This window comes from Ictidomys tridecemlineatus, chromosome 4, assembly GCF_052094955.1.
Source record: "Ictidomys tridecemlineatus isolate mIctTri1 chromosome 4, mIctTri1.hap1, whole genome shotgun sequence".
NCBI lineage: Eukaryota > Metazoa > Chordata > Mammalia > Rodentia > Sciuridae > Ictidomys > Ictidomys tridecemlineatus.
In genome coordinates, this window is record NC_135480.1 from 13,150,731 (window position 1) to 13,166,241 (window position 15,511).

A 15,511-nucleotide genomic window follows, 5' to 3' on the forward strand; every position below is an offset into this window, starting at 1 on the left:
ATTATGTAAGTGCATGTACACACATACATATAATCCTTGTCCACTGTGTGTTTTGTAAATCAGAATCTTTGGGTAAATCAGTCAAGCAAAATTTTAAAACATCAAAAATCTAGATTATAGCATGTATTTGTCTTTGCTTGAGCATTTCTAACTGAAAGGAAACAACAACACAGTGTGGGGGTTCCCTACCCTCACTCTGAATGCTTAGAACAATGCAGACTGAGGTTTTCCCAGCAGACAGCAAACAGAATCCTGGTGGGCACATTAAGCTCTGGTTCAGATAACTCCATCTCCAAAGCCAGGACTATCAGCACTTACAACGATAAATGTGTTTATCTATGGACTTCCACCATCAGGTGAATGGTGGAATTAATTTCCCTGATGAAATTTTCACCATTCCTCAGTTGCTTTCCCTATAGTCCGAGTGGGTAGGGTGGAGGCGGGGTATCTCAGTAAGGGTGATATGTCCAGTACCCTCTGCATTTCCAGTAAAAGGAAACTGTCCCTGGAGTCCCAGGAGAGAGAAGTCAAGCAAAATCTAAAACATCACGTCCAAGAAAGTGAACAAACAACCCAATCCAGAGCCTTTGGGTGGGGAAGTGGTAAGCCACGGAGGCACGATTTTGGGGTGCCCACTACTGCGGCAGAGTAACCAGCTGCAGATAGGGAACACAGGGCAGTGAACTTTGAAGCACAGGACTCTGTTTGCATACTAGAAGAGCATAAGTTTTGTGAGGTTTTAATAGACCTCGATATTCCAACCAACTTTCATTTCCCCGTTTTGCAGTGGCGTTAAACTAAAGAGGAACCGTTGACTTGAGGAGAAGAGTTGAAATTTCTGTTTCAGCCACTGCTTTCTTTTCCATCTTTCAGTGTGCTCGCTGGCTGCTGCTTCAAGCTGGTGTGGGGCCGGGGCTGTCAGCACCATGAGCAGCTTGAGGGCTGCCTTCGTCTTCTGGGCTGTGGTGGCCTGCGCTAGAACAGACCCGCCTCTGGAAGAGAAAGAGGAGACTGGAGTTCAAAGATGCAAGAATGCCTTGAAAATCCCTGTGCTGGAGGTCCTCCCCGGAGGGGGCTGGGATAATCTGCGCAACGTGGACATGGGACGGGTGATAGAGTTGAACTACACCCACTGCAGAACCACAGAGGATGGACAGTACATCATCCCCGATGAAGTCTTCACCATTCCTCAGAAACAGAGCAACCTGGACTTGAACTCAGAAATCCTGGAATCCTGGATGAATTACAAGAGCAGCATCTCTTCTTCCATCAACATGGAGATCTCTGTTTTTTCCAAGGTCAATGGCAAGTTCTCCACTGAATTCCAGAGGCTGAAGACCCTTCAAGTGAGGGACAAAGCTGCGACGACTCGTGTTCAGGTAAGAAACCTGATCTACACAGTCAAAATCGACCCAGCATCCAGACTCAGCTCAGGATTTATGAAGGACCTCATGGACATCTCTGACTTTCTAGCCAACAATCAGACAAGAATGGCCACCTACCTAGCAGAGCTCCTGGTCCTCAACTATGGCACCCATGTCATCACTAGTCTGGAAGCTGGAGCTATTCTCATGCAGGAGGACCATATCAAGTCCTCCTTCCTCCGGGACAGCCAGAGCAACCATGTAGGTGTGACCGCGTCTGCCGGAGTTTCCTTCTTAAACACCGTGAACTTCGAAGCATCGGTGAACGTCACCTACCAGGATGACTTGACCAAGAGCTACCTCGCAAACCGAACCAACTCCAGGGTTCAGAGCATTGGAGGGGTTCCCTTTTACCCAGGCATCACCCTCCAAACCTGGCAGCAGAGTACCACCAACCACCTGGTGGCAATCGATCGTGCTGGCCTGCCCCTGCATTTCTTCATTAAGCCGAACACGCTGCCTCAATTGCCTGGTCCCTTGGTGAATAAGCTGTCACAAACGGTGGAGACTGCTGTGAGACAGTATTACAACTTCAACACCTACCCCGGGTGTACGGATATCAACTCACCCAACTTCAATTTTCATGCCAATACAGATGATGGCTCCTGTGAGGGGAAAATGACCAACTTCTCCTTTGGTGGGATTTATCAAGAATGCACTCCACTCACAGGGAGCAAGAGTGCTTTCCTTTGCCAAAAGTTGCAGCAGAAGAATCCACTCACTGGCGATTTCTCCTGCCCTGCTGGCTACTCTGCAGTCCATCTGCTGACTCAGGTCTATGAGGAGGGCTATAGTCAGTTGGAGTGTAAGGAGAATTGCTACTTGGTCATTTTCTGCAGTACGGTGTGTGAAGATGTATTCCAGAAGTCAAAGGTTCAATTTAGGGTTTTTTGGTGCATGGTCAAGGACCAAGTCCCTGCAAACTCAGGACTTCTTTTTGGGGGCCTCTTCAGCAGTAAGAGCGTGAACCCGATGACAAATGCACAATCCTGCCCAGTTGGCTACATCCCAGTGACCCTCTTTACAAGCCTCAGCGTATGTGTTTCTCTGGACTATGAGATGGGACACAAGTTTTCTGTCCCCTTTGGTGGGTTCTTCAGTTGTGCAGTTGGGAACCCCTTGTTAAAGTCTTCTATATCCACAGATGGGGTACCCTCTCTGAAAAAGTGTCCCGAGGGCTTTAGCCAACACCTAGCTATCATCAGCGATGGATGCCAAGTGTCCTACTGCATCAAGGCTGGGGTCTTCACAGGTGGGTCCCTGCCCCCCGCCAGGCTCCCACCTTTCACCAGGCCACCCCTCCTAAGTCAGAGCACCAACACTGTCTTAGTGACAAACAGAGAGATTTCCAGATCCTGGATTAGAGACTCCAAGACCCACCGATGGAGGCTGGGGGAACCTCTGGAGCTGCGCAGAGTCATAAAAGTCATCCGTGGGAACAGCGAAGGCCTGTCGGGAGGGGCAACAGCTGGGATCACAGTGGGAGTCACCACCGTCCTGGCAGCTGTCATTGCCTTGGCTATCTATGGCACCCGGAAATACAAGAGAAGGGAATACCAGTTATTCGAGGAGGAGAGGAGGAATTTGACTTCAGAGATTCTACCCCCCGAAGACTTCCCCGCCTCAGAGCTGCAGCAAAGCCCAGCTTAAATCTTCCTGGGGAAACAGTGCTGTCACCTCTGACCACAGCTTCAGGCACGTCTGTCATGTCTTCCCTCTCCACTTTTGCCTTCCTAAGTATTGAGGTGTCAATGGAACAAAAAGCAGGTATCACTTTGTGACTTCTTAATTAGGTCTCTGAGCCAGAAAATGCAATGAGCTACACGAACGGGATTGGAGGTGGGGAGAGGGAGCAATCTTGACTCTCACTAAGCAAAAGCTACCCCGGGGGATTAAAATGGAGAGGAAGTGTCTTTTCCTATATTTGTGCATGTGTCACAAGACAGGAGGGAGAAAATAGATGTCTGAATTTGGAATCTATGCATTTCGTCTGAAGTCTGCAGTGGTTTCCAATCTGGGAGCTGTCAGAGTTCCTGTAAAGCACCATCTCTATTTTGTGTTCTAAAAAGCTGTCTTGATTTTTTTATGATCCTAGAGACAGAGCCCTAGAGACACAGGAAACCCCGCTTGGCCCCTGATTTCAGCTTTGAGGGCTCTGGGTCAATGGGCTACTATCTCCCCCCAGCTCATCTGAAAGGAAAGATGTTGCCTAAACTAATTCCCCTTCTTCCAGCTGCCTTAGGATTAGGACTTCCTGAGACCAGAGCACTCTTGGACTTCTGACCAGTGTCCACAAGTCCTATGAATATATTTCAACTTATAGACTTCTACTAGGAGGCCATGGGTGAAGAGATTACAGGGACACATGTAGTTAAAAAAAAAAAAAAACTGCAAAAGACTCTGGTGCTCAGGGAAAATTGGGATTCTTATTCCCAACCAGCTAACTGCTGTCCTCCTCGAGATCGTCCTAGATGAGGCACTGAGGGGAGATGTCGATTTCATAGATCAAACATTATGACTTTGTGTTCTGTGCTACCAAAATATACCCCCTTCCTCTTCTGTGGATGGCCTGCACCCTTCCTGTCTTTCCATCACAAGCCTGGGTGCAGGGGCTCATGTGCACAGACACACCACATTCCAACAGTAAGTGAGAATCCACTCCAAGTATCATTTCCTCCCTAACCAAAACACTGTAGAAAGCACCAACTGCTTTACCTGGTAGAAAAGGGACAGAGGTGATCCAATCTTTGTCTTTACATGAGCTGAAAAAGGCATCCAGAGCCACTTGTGACATTTAGAGCAGCTTCAGACTGAGTTTCCTGGGGCATCTAGCAGGACGCAGGACTGCCACCTGGAAGTGTGTGGGGCTTTGCTCAACTTGAACGCCAGTATTGTCTAATTGCAGTCACCTCCACAACATCAATGCTCCTCCACATTAAAAAAAAAAAATTACACATACATTTGCCATATCAAATGTTGCCAGTGAGTTATCTTCTATGAAGGATACTTTGTTCTCTCCTTGTTGATGTTCACAATCAAGGGTTTGAGCTGACAGCAGGCTTTTTTTTCTGAAGAGCATGTTGTCTCAGACTGTGGGAAGGTGGGAGTAAGAAAACTCATTCGTTTCCAACTGAGATAGAGAACAGATTTTTGAGCCCCTCTTACCTGACTGTCCATTCAAGGACACCAATCTCTATAACCTCTTCCCTTTACCCTGCCCCTTAAGCATTAAAATGTTTCTAAATACCTGGGTGTTTGTATGTTTCAGCTAACCTAACTTCTTTTCTGAAAATATTGACTTTATGAAATCTTTAACAATTATCCATCAGAATGGCAAAGTACAGCCAAAGGTTGCCAGACTTTAAATGCATTAACTGCCCATTGAAATCAAAGTTCTTTACAAACTTCTATTTCTATGAACAAAACTACACAGAGATGTGCATTTAAGCAGGTACTAAGGAACACTGTCCAACACTGTTCATCCATATGAAATCAGAACGTGGGATTGTGCTGTTCACATCCATCAAATCGCTTTACAACGTCAGATTCTGGGTGCAGGGCTCACACCCACAGGCTCCTGCTGTGTTTTAGCTTCCTAACAGATGATCTTAGTCTGAAGTCTGGAGAAAGACCAGTCCTGACTTCCAAGAACACCACACCCCCATGGACTATCAGAGATGGAGACAGATTTTGGTGACATTGGTGGTTCTGCATTTGCATTTTATTTTTGTGTTCTTATCAATAGTGGAATGATTAATAGTACACATTTATTTGAAAAACGGCAGTCTAGAAATGATTAAAACACACACTGTATTGTAGTCAGGTGGAGGGACATTTAAGAAGTCAACATTCATGATTTCAAAGATGACCTTTCTCCCACACGGTTCACCTTCCCATTTCCCTTGCCATGTGGTCTGTTTCTCTGGGGGAGCAAGGAGTCAAGTCAGGTCAAATGTGTGGGTAGAAAAGAAGTGGACAAAGAAAATTAGAGAAAAGAAAAGAAGTGGACAAAGAAAATTAGAGAAAAGAGACTTTCCCCTTATCTTGTGGAAGGGTTTGTGGTTGGTTACAGACCGAGGAAGTAACCCAGATGCCTCCCAGGTGCACTAGTCTGGCAAAAAGCAGAAGGCTCCCAGGAACAACTGTTTGTGGTTGTTCATTTGCCATTTATTCTTCTGCACATACACCTCATGAGCACCAGGTGGCGATGTCCTCTCAGAGTAATACCAAAGAACTTCAAAACACAGCAGTGTACACACGCGACAATCACATTTGGACATTCACCTGTCTCTTCCAGAACCCCCCCACTCAAATGCCAGGGATCACAGACAAGGAAACGGGGCCGGGGGCCTTTCTTGCACCGCAGAGGCCTTCCCCCGGTCCTCTCATGCACACAATAGTGCCATACCAGGACGAGCACTTTTGACCAAGTATAAAACCACAGACATGTTCAGTTTTTACAAAAAGGGGGAAGGGAATGAAAACACAAAGGCACACGCCACCACGTACACACCACATAACCTTTTAAAGGATGAGCATCTGAGAAGGTCTGTCTCTGATCCCGTGGGTCATCCCTGGAGACTCTGGGGCTGGTGCTAAGCCCATGAAAAGAACAGCCCGAGAGCCCCTGCTTGGGCCCAGAGCGCACAGTCGGGATTCTAGCGGGAAACACCCTGCTTCCCAGTAGTGGGCACACAGGGCTCTGCTGGCAGGCTTCTCTTGGAAACCAAGACTCTGCCTTCCCACGTTGGCACAAGATAAGGGGCAAGGGAGTGCCCACCCCCCACCGCCTTGCCTAGCACAGTGTTAGAAAGGAAATCCAAGATCCTTTCTGCCCAGAAAGCTCCACAAGAAGAGCAGCTTGAGGGTGAGGTAGCCCCTACCGAGCATCCTCAGAGAGGACGAGAAATGGGGCACAAACACATCCAAGACCTGGGGTGGGGTGGGGTGGGGGTGGGGGGCTTGAAGGCATGAAGACCCCCTCTCCAATCGGTATTGCCACTGCCTCCTGACTCCCTTATATATCATCTCCAGTCCTTGTCCTTCTGCCTGATGAAGGGTCGCCCCGCTGCCCATTTCCAGTTGTCGGAGCAGGTCTGCGTTTCTTTTCCACTCGAGCTTCCTGAATTTTCCTACACACAGGCCCTGGGTCTTGTTCCTCATCCCTGTGGCCTAGAAGCCCAGAAGATACTGGACAAGGGCAATGGTAGGACGCTTACGGGGGCTGGAAACAGCATCACAGGACGCTACCCCAGAGAAGAATCCCCGAGTTCCATCCATCCATGCAAAAGAACCCGATGCCTCTTTGGACAGGTCACAGGTGTGAGGGGGAAGAGAGGGCCCAGAGAAGCCCAGAGGATGATCTCTGGCATGTGATGACTTGGCAGTGTGACATTACACTCTGCAGGGACATCTCTGTCATTTGGTTCTAATGTTTCCTTCCTGACTGTGGTAGGAACTTATGCCCCAGGGGCAGTGAACTCAGGACCAGTCTTTTCATCTGCAATATAGCTTCCCACTGCTGGGGGAGACTGGATTAAGGGTGGCAGGAATAATTCCTCCTCTCAGAGCTCCCTCTGATGTGGCCAATTATGGTCCCTGTAGCCAAATGGGAGTAAAGAAAGACTCAGCACCAGTAAGTCCCAAGGAACTGGTGACAGGTGAATCCACTCGTCACACTTATGTCAAAGTGGCTGCAGGACTAACAGCAAGCAGCTGCAGAGCTGCTGTTATGAAACCTTGGCCTCCAGTTCTAACTTAAGTACCACTGTGGAAGGTTCTTTTGTTTCATTTTTTTTTCCAGCATCAAAAACCTTCCTAATTTTATGAAATATATATATGCATATATATGTATACGTCAAACCCCCAAAACATGAGGTATATAAATTCAAATTAGTATCCAGAGGAACTTCCCCCAAACACATAGTTCAAAGAACCCACTTTCAAAAGGGAGAATTGGGTTTCCCTTCTTGAGAAGCCCTGTTCTCCCCGATCCTCAATCCATTATTGGAGCCAAAGGCAAGAGGATGTTGAGGGGAGAGAGACAGGGTCTTGGGATACAACCCAGATGCACTTCGGACCAGAACATAATGTGGTCCCAACCCTGTTAGGAATGAACTAGAGGCTTTTACCATGTTGGAGGTCCATCTGTGGGACAGATGAGGGGCCCAGCACCATCTCTAGGCTTACCTAGCAAATTTGCACGGGTACAGATTGAAACCCTCATAAAAACAAGATTGGACGGAGGTTGGCTCTGATTCCGTCTTGAACAGAAATAGAAAAAGGTGTGGGTCCAGGTCTCACCTCCACACATCCCCCTAAGCACAATTCTACCTCCATCAGGTTGCACGTTTATCATGAGATGGATTGGCAAGAAGAGGAAAGTCCAGGGACCACACCCTGGCAGTTTCATCCCTCAGAACTGGGGTTTGGCGTCTTGCAAAATAGATTTCAGGGTCATGATGGGATGGACTGTCCACCAACGCGGCCCATGACACGCACACACCCACACACACATAGGCTCGTACACAGACGGCACAGGGCCCAGCATGGGCCCCACTCACAGTGAATCCATGAAACTCGTGGAATCTTTGAGCTGGTCTGGAATGAGTTGGGCAGAAGGCTGTGGGCTCCTCTCCCTGAGGACAGTGCAGATGCCCAGTGGGACGCAGGCTCTGGTTTGATCAGAGAGGGGCTGGAAACGGCATCACAGGATGCCAGCCCAGAGAAGAATCCCAGAGTCCATCCATCCATGCAAAAGAACCCGATGCCTCTTTGGACAGGTCACAGGTGTGAGGGGGAAGAGAGGGCCCAGAGAAGCCCAGAGGACGATGGAGAGAGCTGAACCCGCTCCCAGGGGCGTCTGCCTCCCTGACCCTGTCAGCAAGAAGCACTTGCTCGCCCCACACCAAGGCATCCAGGATCTGATGTCACAGCAGTTTCGCGGTCCACCCCTTGGTGCCCCCCACCCACCTTGCACAGTGAGAGCTCTCTGCCTCAGTGGAGGAGAGAAAAGCGGAAACTCCGCTCTCAAAGCAGAGTGGAAGCAGCTAGAAGCCAGCGGAGGCCAGAGACCTCAGCTTCACAAGGCAGGGTGTGCAGCGCCACGCACTGTCCACACCCGAGTGTGCTGACCGTGCCCCCCACTTGAGGGATGGAGGGGGTGGGGATTCTTGCCTACCCAGCACCGAAAACTCCACAGGAACAGACCCAGGATGGCCATCACCCCATGTCCCCTTTTGTCGGATGAGGTTTATGAATCATGTCACCTTATGCAATCTGCCTCCCCTCCCAGTCGCGGTGGGATGGCGGATAGAGGCAGGGTGAGGGAGGATGAGGGAGTAGGGAGGGCCTGGCATCAACTTCCACCCGGACTCTCCCTGTTCCTGCCCTGTGGCCCCACAGCCCCTCCCACCCCCACGCCTCTCCAGCCTCAGTCTTTCTCCTGGGCAGTGCTGTCCTCAGAGATGCCCTGGGCAGCCAGTTCGGCCAGCACGTTATCCAGGTAATTGGCATCCGGGTAGCCATGGCCGGTGAGATTAGAGCCAAACTCTGTCTTGTGGTGCACCTCATTCCAGATGACCGTGTCAGACTCGCCCGTGGTGCTGGAGGTACCGATGGCAAAGATGAGACGGCGATCCCAGGCCACGAGGAGCAACTTGAGAACCTGGGGAGCAAAGGAAAGAGACAGAGGGCGGACTTCAGTGTCGGTCAGACCCTGTCCCCTGGGTGGTAGGATCCCCTTCAGGGTCCCAATCTCCCTGCGCCAGGAAGTCCCAAGCAATTCAACGAAAGAGAAGGAGACTTGGACTTGGAGTCAGGGAGCTATCGGTTGAATCTTGGCTCTGTCAATGAATCACTGTGACCACGGACAAATTAGAGTTCCTCTCTGATGCTTAAGATCCTTATTTATAAAGTGGCAATGGTATAACCCGTCTCAAAGGTTGTGGACATCTTATGGAACACTACGAGAAAAGCATTTTCATACTAGTGCCTGGAGTATAAGACTTTAAAAAAAAAAAAAAAGGGTCAGCTATCAGCATAATAGTCACATTTTAAAACTTTGGGTCTAGGAGTCGCAGTGCTTATGATCTGAGGACTTCTACCCTTTTAATTTACCAACAACTAAGACTGTGACATATTTGTCCAGTGACATCTTAAAAAGCCCTCTGACTTCTTCCAGGCTCTCTCATATTTATCTCCCACCTGGTCCTCACACCACACGTGGAGCCAGGTCCACGGCAAGTGCTATCATCATCCCCATTTTATAGATGAGGAAGCTGTGGCCTGTGCTGGGGTTTGCAGAATGTTCCGATTCATCCAAATTCAACAAAATCTTGGTTGAGCGAGACTAACATCCTTATTCCCAGTCTCGGTCGGAGCCCTGTCCACATGAGGAAGACACCCGGAAAGATGAACTCTCCCAAACGTGGCACAGGCTGACGGCGGGGAATCGTAACAGCAATGACAGTCGTTGCTGCAGTCGGAATCTTAAATGTCCCCTAAAGGCTGTGTGCCAAAAGCTTGGTCCCCCACTGATGGTGCTGTTGGGAGATGGGAGAAACCTTCGTCCCTGGGGTCCCGTGGGACGGAGTAGGTCCCCGGAGGTGTGCTCCCTGGGAAGGTTTATTTTGTCCCCAGTCCCTCCTCTCCCCCCTCTCTCTTTCTCTCTGTGCCTCCTGGTCACCAGGAGGTCAGCAGTTTCCTTCCACCACATGCTCCCAGCCATGAGGTTCCGCCTCACCCAAGGCCCAAAGTGACAGGAGCAAGTGACAAGGGACTGAAACCATGACTCAAAACAAATCTTTCCCCCTTTCAGCTGATTGCTCTGAGGTATTCTGTCACAGTGAAGCGAAGCCAAGGAACCACCATAGTAAACTCGAAAACAGGAGCTACCCTTTCCCGAGAGGTTACTTACCCGGCGCCAGGCGTTGAGTTATACAGTGATCACAATAACTGGGATTCAGATACTCTCATCATCACACACCCCCCACCCCCGCCACCTTTTCTTTTTTAAAAAAAACAAACGAGAAAAACAGGCTCAGAAGATTAAAAAAAAAAAAATCAAAACTTGCCTTGGTCTTATAGCTAGTGGCAGGCAGCAGGGTGGGTATTGGAGGTGGACCTCAGGGCTGCCTGACTCCATGGCCCAGGGACCAAAGTATACTTTAGATAGGGATCCGTATATATTTCAAGGAGGAGGCTGCTTCTGAGTCTCAGTGGAAGGGAGGATGGGAGGTACACGTTAACAGAGAGGATGTGCAGACGCTGCTGTAAGTAAATAGGAGCCCCAGGCATGGATGATTACAACAACAGCTGCCATCACATTTTACTATGGCTGCTTTCACTGAATTCCTACAACATCCTGTCCACGCAGAGATTATTACCACTGCTGGGCAGATGAGGAAACAAGTCATTCGGACGTGAAGCTTTTGATACCAGTTTCTGCAGCTATGAGCGTGAGAACTAGGACTGGAACCCAGGCCGGTCTAGTTCCAAAGCCTGAGCTCTTACTGTGCCTCAGTCTCCAATGAGACCCACGTGAAGGACAAGGGTGGGCGACTGGAGAGATAGGAAGGTGTAAAACCACACTACAGCAGGCTTTTTATGTCACGCGGAGAGGAGTATTCTTCGTGAAGAAGAAACAACTGTTTGAATCTTATTTCTTTTTTCTTTTCTTGGAGGGGGGAGGGTACTGGGGATTGAACCCAGTGGTGTTTTACCACTAAGCTACATCCCTGGCCCCTTTTAAAAATTTCTATTTTGAGACAAGGTTTCTACGAGTTGCCCAGGCTGGCCTTGAACCTGCAATCCTTCATCTTCTATTTTTTTTTTTTTCCTGGTGTTTCCTGGTATTGGGGATTAAAGCCAGGAGCATTTAACCACTGAGCCACATCCCCAGCTCTTTTAAAATATTTTACTTAGAGACAGGGGCTTGCTGAGTTACTTAGGGCCTCACTAAGCTGAGGCTAGCTTTGAACTCGAGATCCTCCTGCCTCAGCCTCTAGAGCTGCTGGGATTACAGGCATGTGCCCCTGCACCCCACTTCTGCCTCAGCTTCTGGAACACTGGGATTACAGGTAGGTACCACTGTACCCAGTTTGAATCTTATTTCTTTTTAAACAAAGGTGTTTGGTGCTGGGAATTATGTTTTGGGATGACTAAACTGGTGGCGTTGCAAGATGAAGAAGCATTAACCAGGTTGGTGGTAGCAGGTTTATAAAAGGAATCGAGTGGTTTAGAAGGCAGTTCAGGGAGCTAAGTGGATGCAGTGGATAAGAGGGAGGGCCCAAGAAGACCAGTGTGTCCAGTCTGGCTCCTGGGAGTTCAGGGCGTGTCGTCAACATAAGAGAGTCCTGCAGGCAGAGCAGCTTTGGGGAACATGGTTCTAGTTTGAACAGCAGGACTTTACAGGTAGAGACATTGAGCCAGCCGTTGAGACGCAGATCTCAGGCTCAGGCACAAAAATTTGGATCCTCAAGAAAAACAGGCATCAGGCCTAGTCCTGATTCTTAATCTGGGAACACTTGACCGGCACATCTTGTGATATAGCTGGTTCTTTCATTGTTCCAAACTGTCTCCTTCCTCCCTGGATGAGGACATATCCATACCATGAGCCATGAGGACCTGAGGGCTCTCCCTAGGGGCATTTCACCACCCCATCCTTCACCTGGCCTGGCCATAACTTGATAGGGCCTATGGAAAGCGAGAGAAGGAAAAAAAAGGTGCCAGGAGGTCTAAATGGATTCCACACTTCCTCTCTCGGGTTCTCTCTTTAGTCCTCTTTCTCTTCTCTCTCTCCAGTTTCCCACCCTTGGAAGGAAGAGCATGGACCACAGAAGGGCTGTTCCTTCAACCTGGGTTTCAGAGCAGGGAGACAAATGGAGCGCCCTGGAGCTGAGTGTTTATTTACCACCTAAATTCAAATGATGGCCACTCACCCACAAGGTGACAGAGCATGGGGAGGTGATTAAGGCATAGAAATGCATTTCAGTGAATGGGATTAATGCTCTTACAAAAGAGTCCTGGGAGAGAGCCCCCTGCCCCTTTCCCCATGTGAGGACGCAGAGAGAAGGCTTTGTCTATGAGCAGGAAGTGGGTCTTGCCAGACGCAGATTCTGCCAGAGCCTTGATCTTGGATTCCCAGCCCCCAGAATGGAGAGAAATTCAATTTCTGTTGTTTCTGAGCCACCCAGTGTGTGGGATTTTTTTTCATAACCACCCAGATAGACGGAGACATTGACCCACAGCAACCACACAGCCACTGACATCCTGTGGAAGGAGGCTGCTGAGATTTGGAGAGAAAACCCACTAAAACACACCTCTGGCCTGTGTTTTTCCAGCACTCCCTTAGACCAGTGGTTCCTAACGCTCTTGAGACCAGGAAAGATTCTGAAAGCCCAGTGATTTTTATGGCCTCATTCACAGAAAAACAAAGGTAGATTTTTAAAAATTCTAATGAGAGTTCATAGAAGCATGGGAGAACTGATCATGAATTACTAAGGAGTCCAGGAACCCAAAGATTGTTCCCACTGCCCTTTTGGAGACAGGTCTAAGAATATGTAAGAATAAAATCATCTCCCACCGATTAAGATCCATGCCCCAGATCAGTGCTTCTCACACTTTAGCATGTGCTGGGATCTTGCTAAATTGAAATAGGTTCTAGTTCTGCGTTTCTATCAAGTTCCTGCCTATTACCACTGGTGCTATTCCCAGGACCTGCCTTTAGGCAGCATCGCTTAAACAAAAAATACCAAAATAGATGAATCATTGCCAATAATATCCTGGAGAGGAACAAATTAAAAGCCCTCACCTCATTCACCTGCAAAAAAAAAAAAAAAAGGGAAAAATTTCTAATCATATCCAATTTTACTTATGGTTGACTCAGATAGGACCTTGGTACTCTATATGTCAAGAGGAAAAAACAAAAACAAACAAAACCAGTTCTCTTTGGTCTTTGCATTGTAGGAAGCAAAACCTCAGGCCCTGAGAAAATAAAGTCCCCAGAACGACTCTGAAATTTCCACTCTTACTTTTCTCCCTTTCTCGCTGTCTGGAAGGTAACAGTGTCGTGGGAAGCCACGGGCGCTGAAACTCTTGCCAGGGTTTGGGTGTTCTGGCCCCTGCAAGCAGAAAGAAAGAAAACAAAGAGGATTTTTCAACATAATTCTGGTGAGAAAAGAGTGCAGGCTGGTACTCCTTAAATAGTGATGAAGATCTTAATGGCCATAGAGTCTAGACAGAACAGACCCCCAAAGCAGTATGAGGAATCATTAAACACACAGACTGGGCATCCTGGGTTTGGACTGAGCTGCTACCTCCCAGCTGGATGTGCTGGAGCCCAATTCTGGGGCCTTTGATCCCCATCGATTTGATAGCAATGACATGGGATACTCACCTTGTGAGGCTGTTTCGCATGTTACACACATTGGGTGCCTGGTGCATGGTAGGAGCCCAGTAAACCTAAAACATCATCCCTGTCTTCATCATCTACTGTTTTACTGCGGCCCAGAAAAGTTGAATTCTTCCATAATGTTAGCGGCTTTGCTGAAAATGAAGCCCAGTTTTTCCGAGGTCTGTGGTCTACACGTTTTAGCTCTGAACTACTCAGAACCATCAAAGTGTCTTGAGCTATGAACCCTGCAAGCAGAATTGCCTGAATGATTCCCATGGATTCTCCTTTGTCATCATGAATTTATGTTGGTTTTCTTGTTTAGCATACGGATCAGGAGACTCGGGACTAAAAATCTTCTAACGATATTTTAGCCGTGGTTGCCCAATATCCTATTTAAAGCCCAGTCTCAGGCTACTGGGTGGGGAAAAAAAAAAAAAAAAACTGAAGCAGGATTGAATCAGATCCAGGTGCTACAATTGTGGCTGTGGTTTGTCCCCTCTGAAACTCATGATGAAATTGCACAGTCATTGCAGCTGTGTTGGCAGATGGGGCTTTTGAGAGGCTGTTGGGTGACTAGGGAGAGGAATTAATGCCTTTCTAAAAGAACTTCTCCTTTCTCTCTAGAGGGTCTGGATTAGTACTGTGAAAGCCTGTTGCTCTAAAGCGAGGTTGCTCCTTATGGTCTCCCACTTCCACATGTCCAGCAGTCCTTCTGCTTCTGCCTTGAGTAGAAACAGCCCCTCACCAGATGCAAACAACAATCTCGGACTGGCCAGCCTCCAGAACTGTGAGCCACATGAATCTCTGTGATCTATAAATGCTCAGTACTCTGTAACAGAAAACGGACTAAGACACCGGCCTTCTTCATCAGAGGCCAGATGGGTTCATTGACCCCTTTGTGCAACTCACGAGAAGCAAGGCACTTTTTCTCAGTAGCAATGCATATATTTTCCACTCACACAAATGTTTGTGCATAATTTCGGAGCAACCCTAAACCTTGCAGGGATGGAACCCTATTTAAAAACCCCTTCCAGATACAACCAATTAAATATCAGTAGCTGGGCGTGGTGGTGCACGCTTGTCATCCCAGGGTCTCAGGAGGCTGAGGCAGGAGGATCGTGAGTTCAAAGCCAGCCTCAGCAAAAGCAAGGTGCTCAGCAACTCAATGAGACCTTGTCTGTAAAGAAAATACAAAATAGGGCAGGGGATGTGGCTCAGTGGTCGAGTGCCCCTGAGTTCAATCCCCAGTACCCCCCTCCCCCCAAAAATTGATAATTCTGTGCTGTTGTTAACAACAGCTCTCCCACAGATGATCAGCTGCATAAATGAGTGAGTGAAGGAACAAATGAGCATACAGATTTTTCATTTTGTCTCTTTATGCACAGTGATAAAAAATTCTGTTGCTTTAATTTTTCTGAAAGCACAGTACAAGATCACTTCTGATTTTGCCATCTGCAGGGTGTGAGGACTGTACTGGGGTCTGGGGAAAGGTACACTTCCCTGGGCTAAATTGTTTTTTTTTTTTTTTTTTTTTTTTGGTGCTGGAGACTGAACCTAGGACCTTGTGCATGCAAGGCAAGCACTCCACCAACTGAGCTATATCCCCAGCCCCAACAATGTCTTCTTGAAGATGCAGGACCTGATGGTTCCAATTCCACACTTAAAAGACATGACTACCTCGCTAAGCCTGGCC

At 48.2% G+C, this 15,511-nt stretch overlaps 2 protein-coding genes across 3 annotated transcripts in view; one reads left to right on the forward strand and one right to left on the reverse strand.

The window, feature by feature from the left end:
- The first annotated feature begins 672 nt into the window (after nt 1-672).
- Mpeg1 (macrophage expressed 1) lies at nt 673-4,670 on the forward strand. Its single transcript, XM_040284289.2, has one exon. It carries the CDS (start codon nt 927-929, stop codon nt 3,072-3,074), a length of 2,148 nt encoding a protein of 715 aa, XP_040140223.2. The 5' UTR covers nt 673-926; the 3' UTR covers nt 3,075-4,670.
- Nucleotides 4,671-5,112: 442 nt separating this feature from the next.
- Nucleotides 5,113-15,511, reverse strand: part of Dtx4 (deltex E3 ubiquitin ligase 4) — a 34,549-nt gene continuing 24,150 nt past the window's right edge. For both annotated transcript variants that reach the window (XM_078045970.1, XM_005331555.5), the window contains 2 exons: nt 13,457-13,546; nt 5,113-9,090 (listed from right to left, as the gene is read on the reverse strand). In XM_078045970.1, coding sequence (XP_077902096.1) covers nt 8,857-9,090; nt 13,457-13,546 — 324 coding nt within the window. In that variant the 3' untranslated portion in view covers nt 5,113-8,856. The remainder of the gene's footprint in view (nt 9,091-13,456; nt 13,547-15,511) is intronic.

What these genes read in the sequence shown, in the direction of transcription:
- Mpeg1 (XM_040284289.2), top strand. Translation starts at nt 927, where the DNA reads ATGAGCAGCTTGAGGGCTGCCTTCGTCTTCTGGGCTGTGGTGGCCTGC.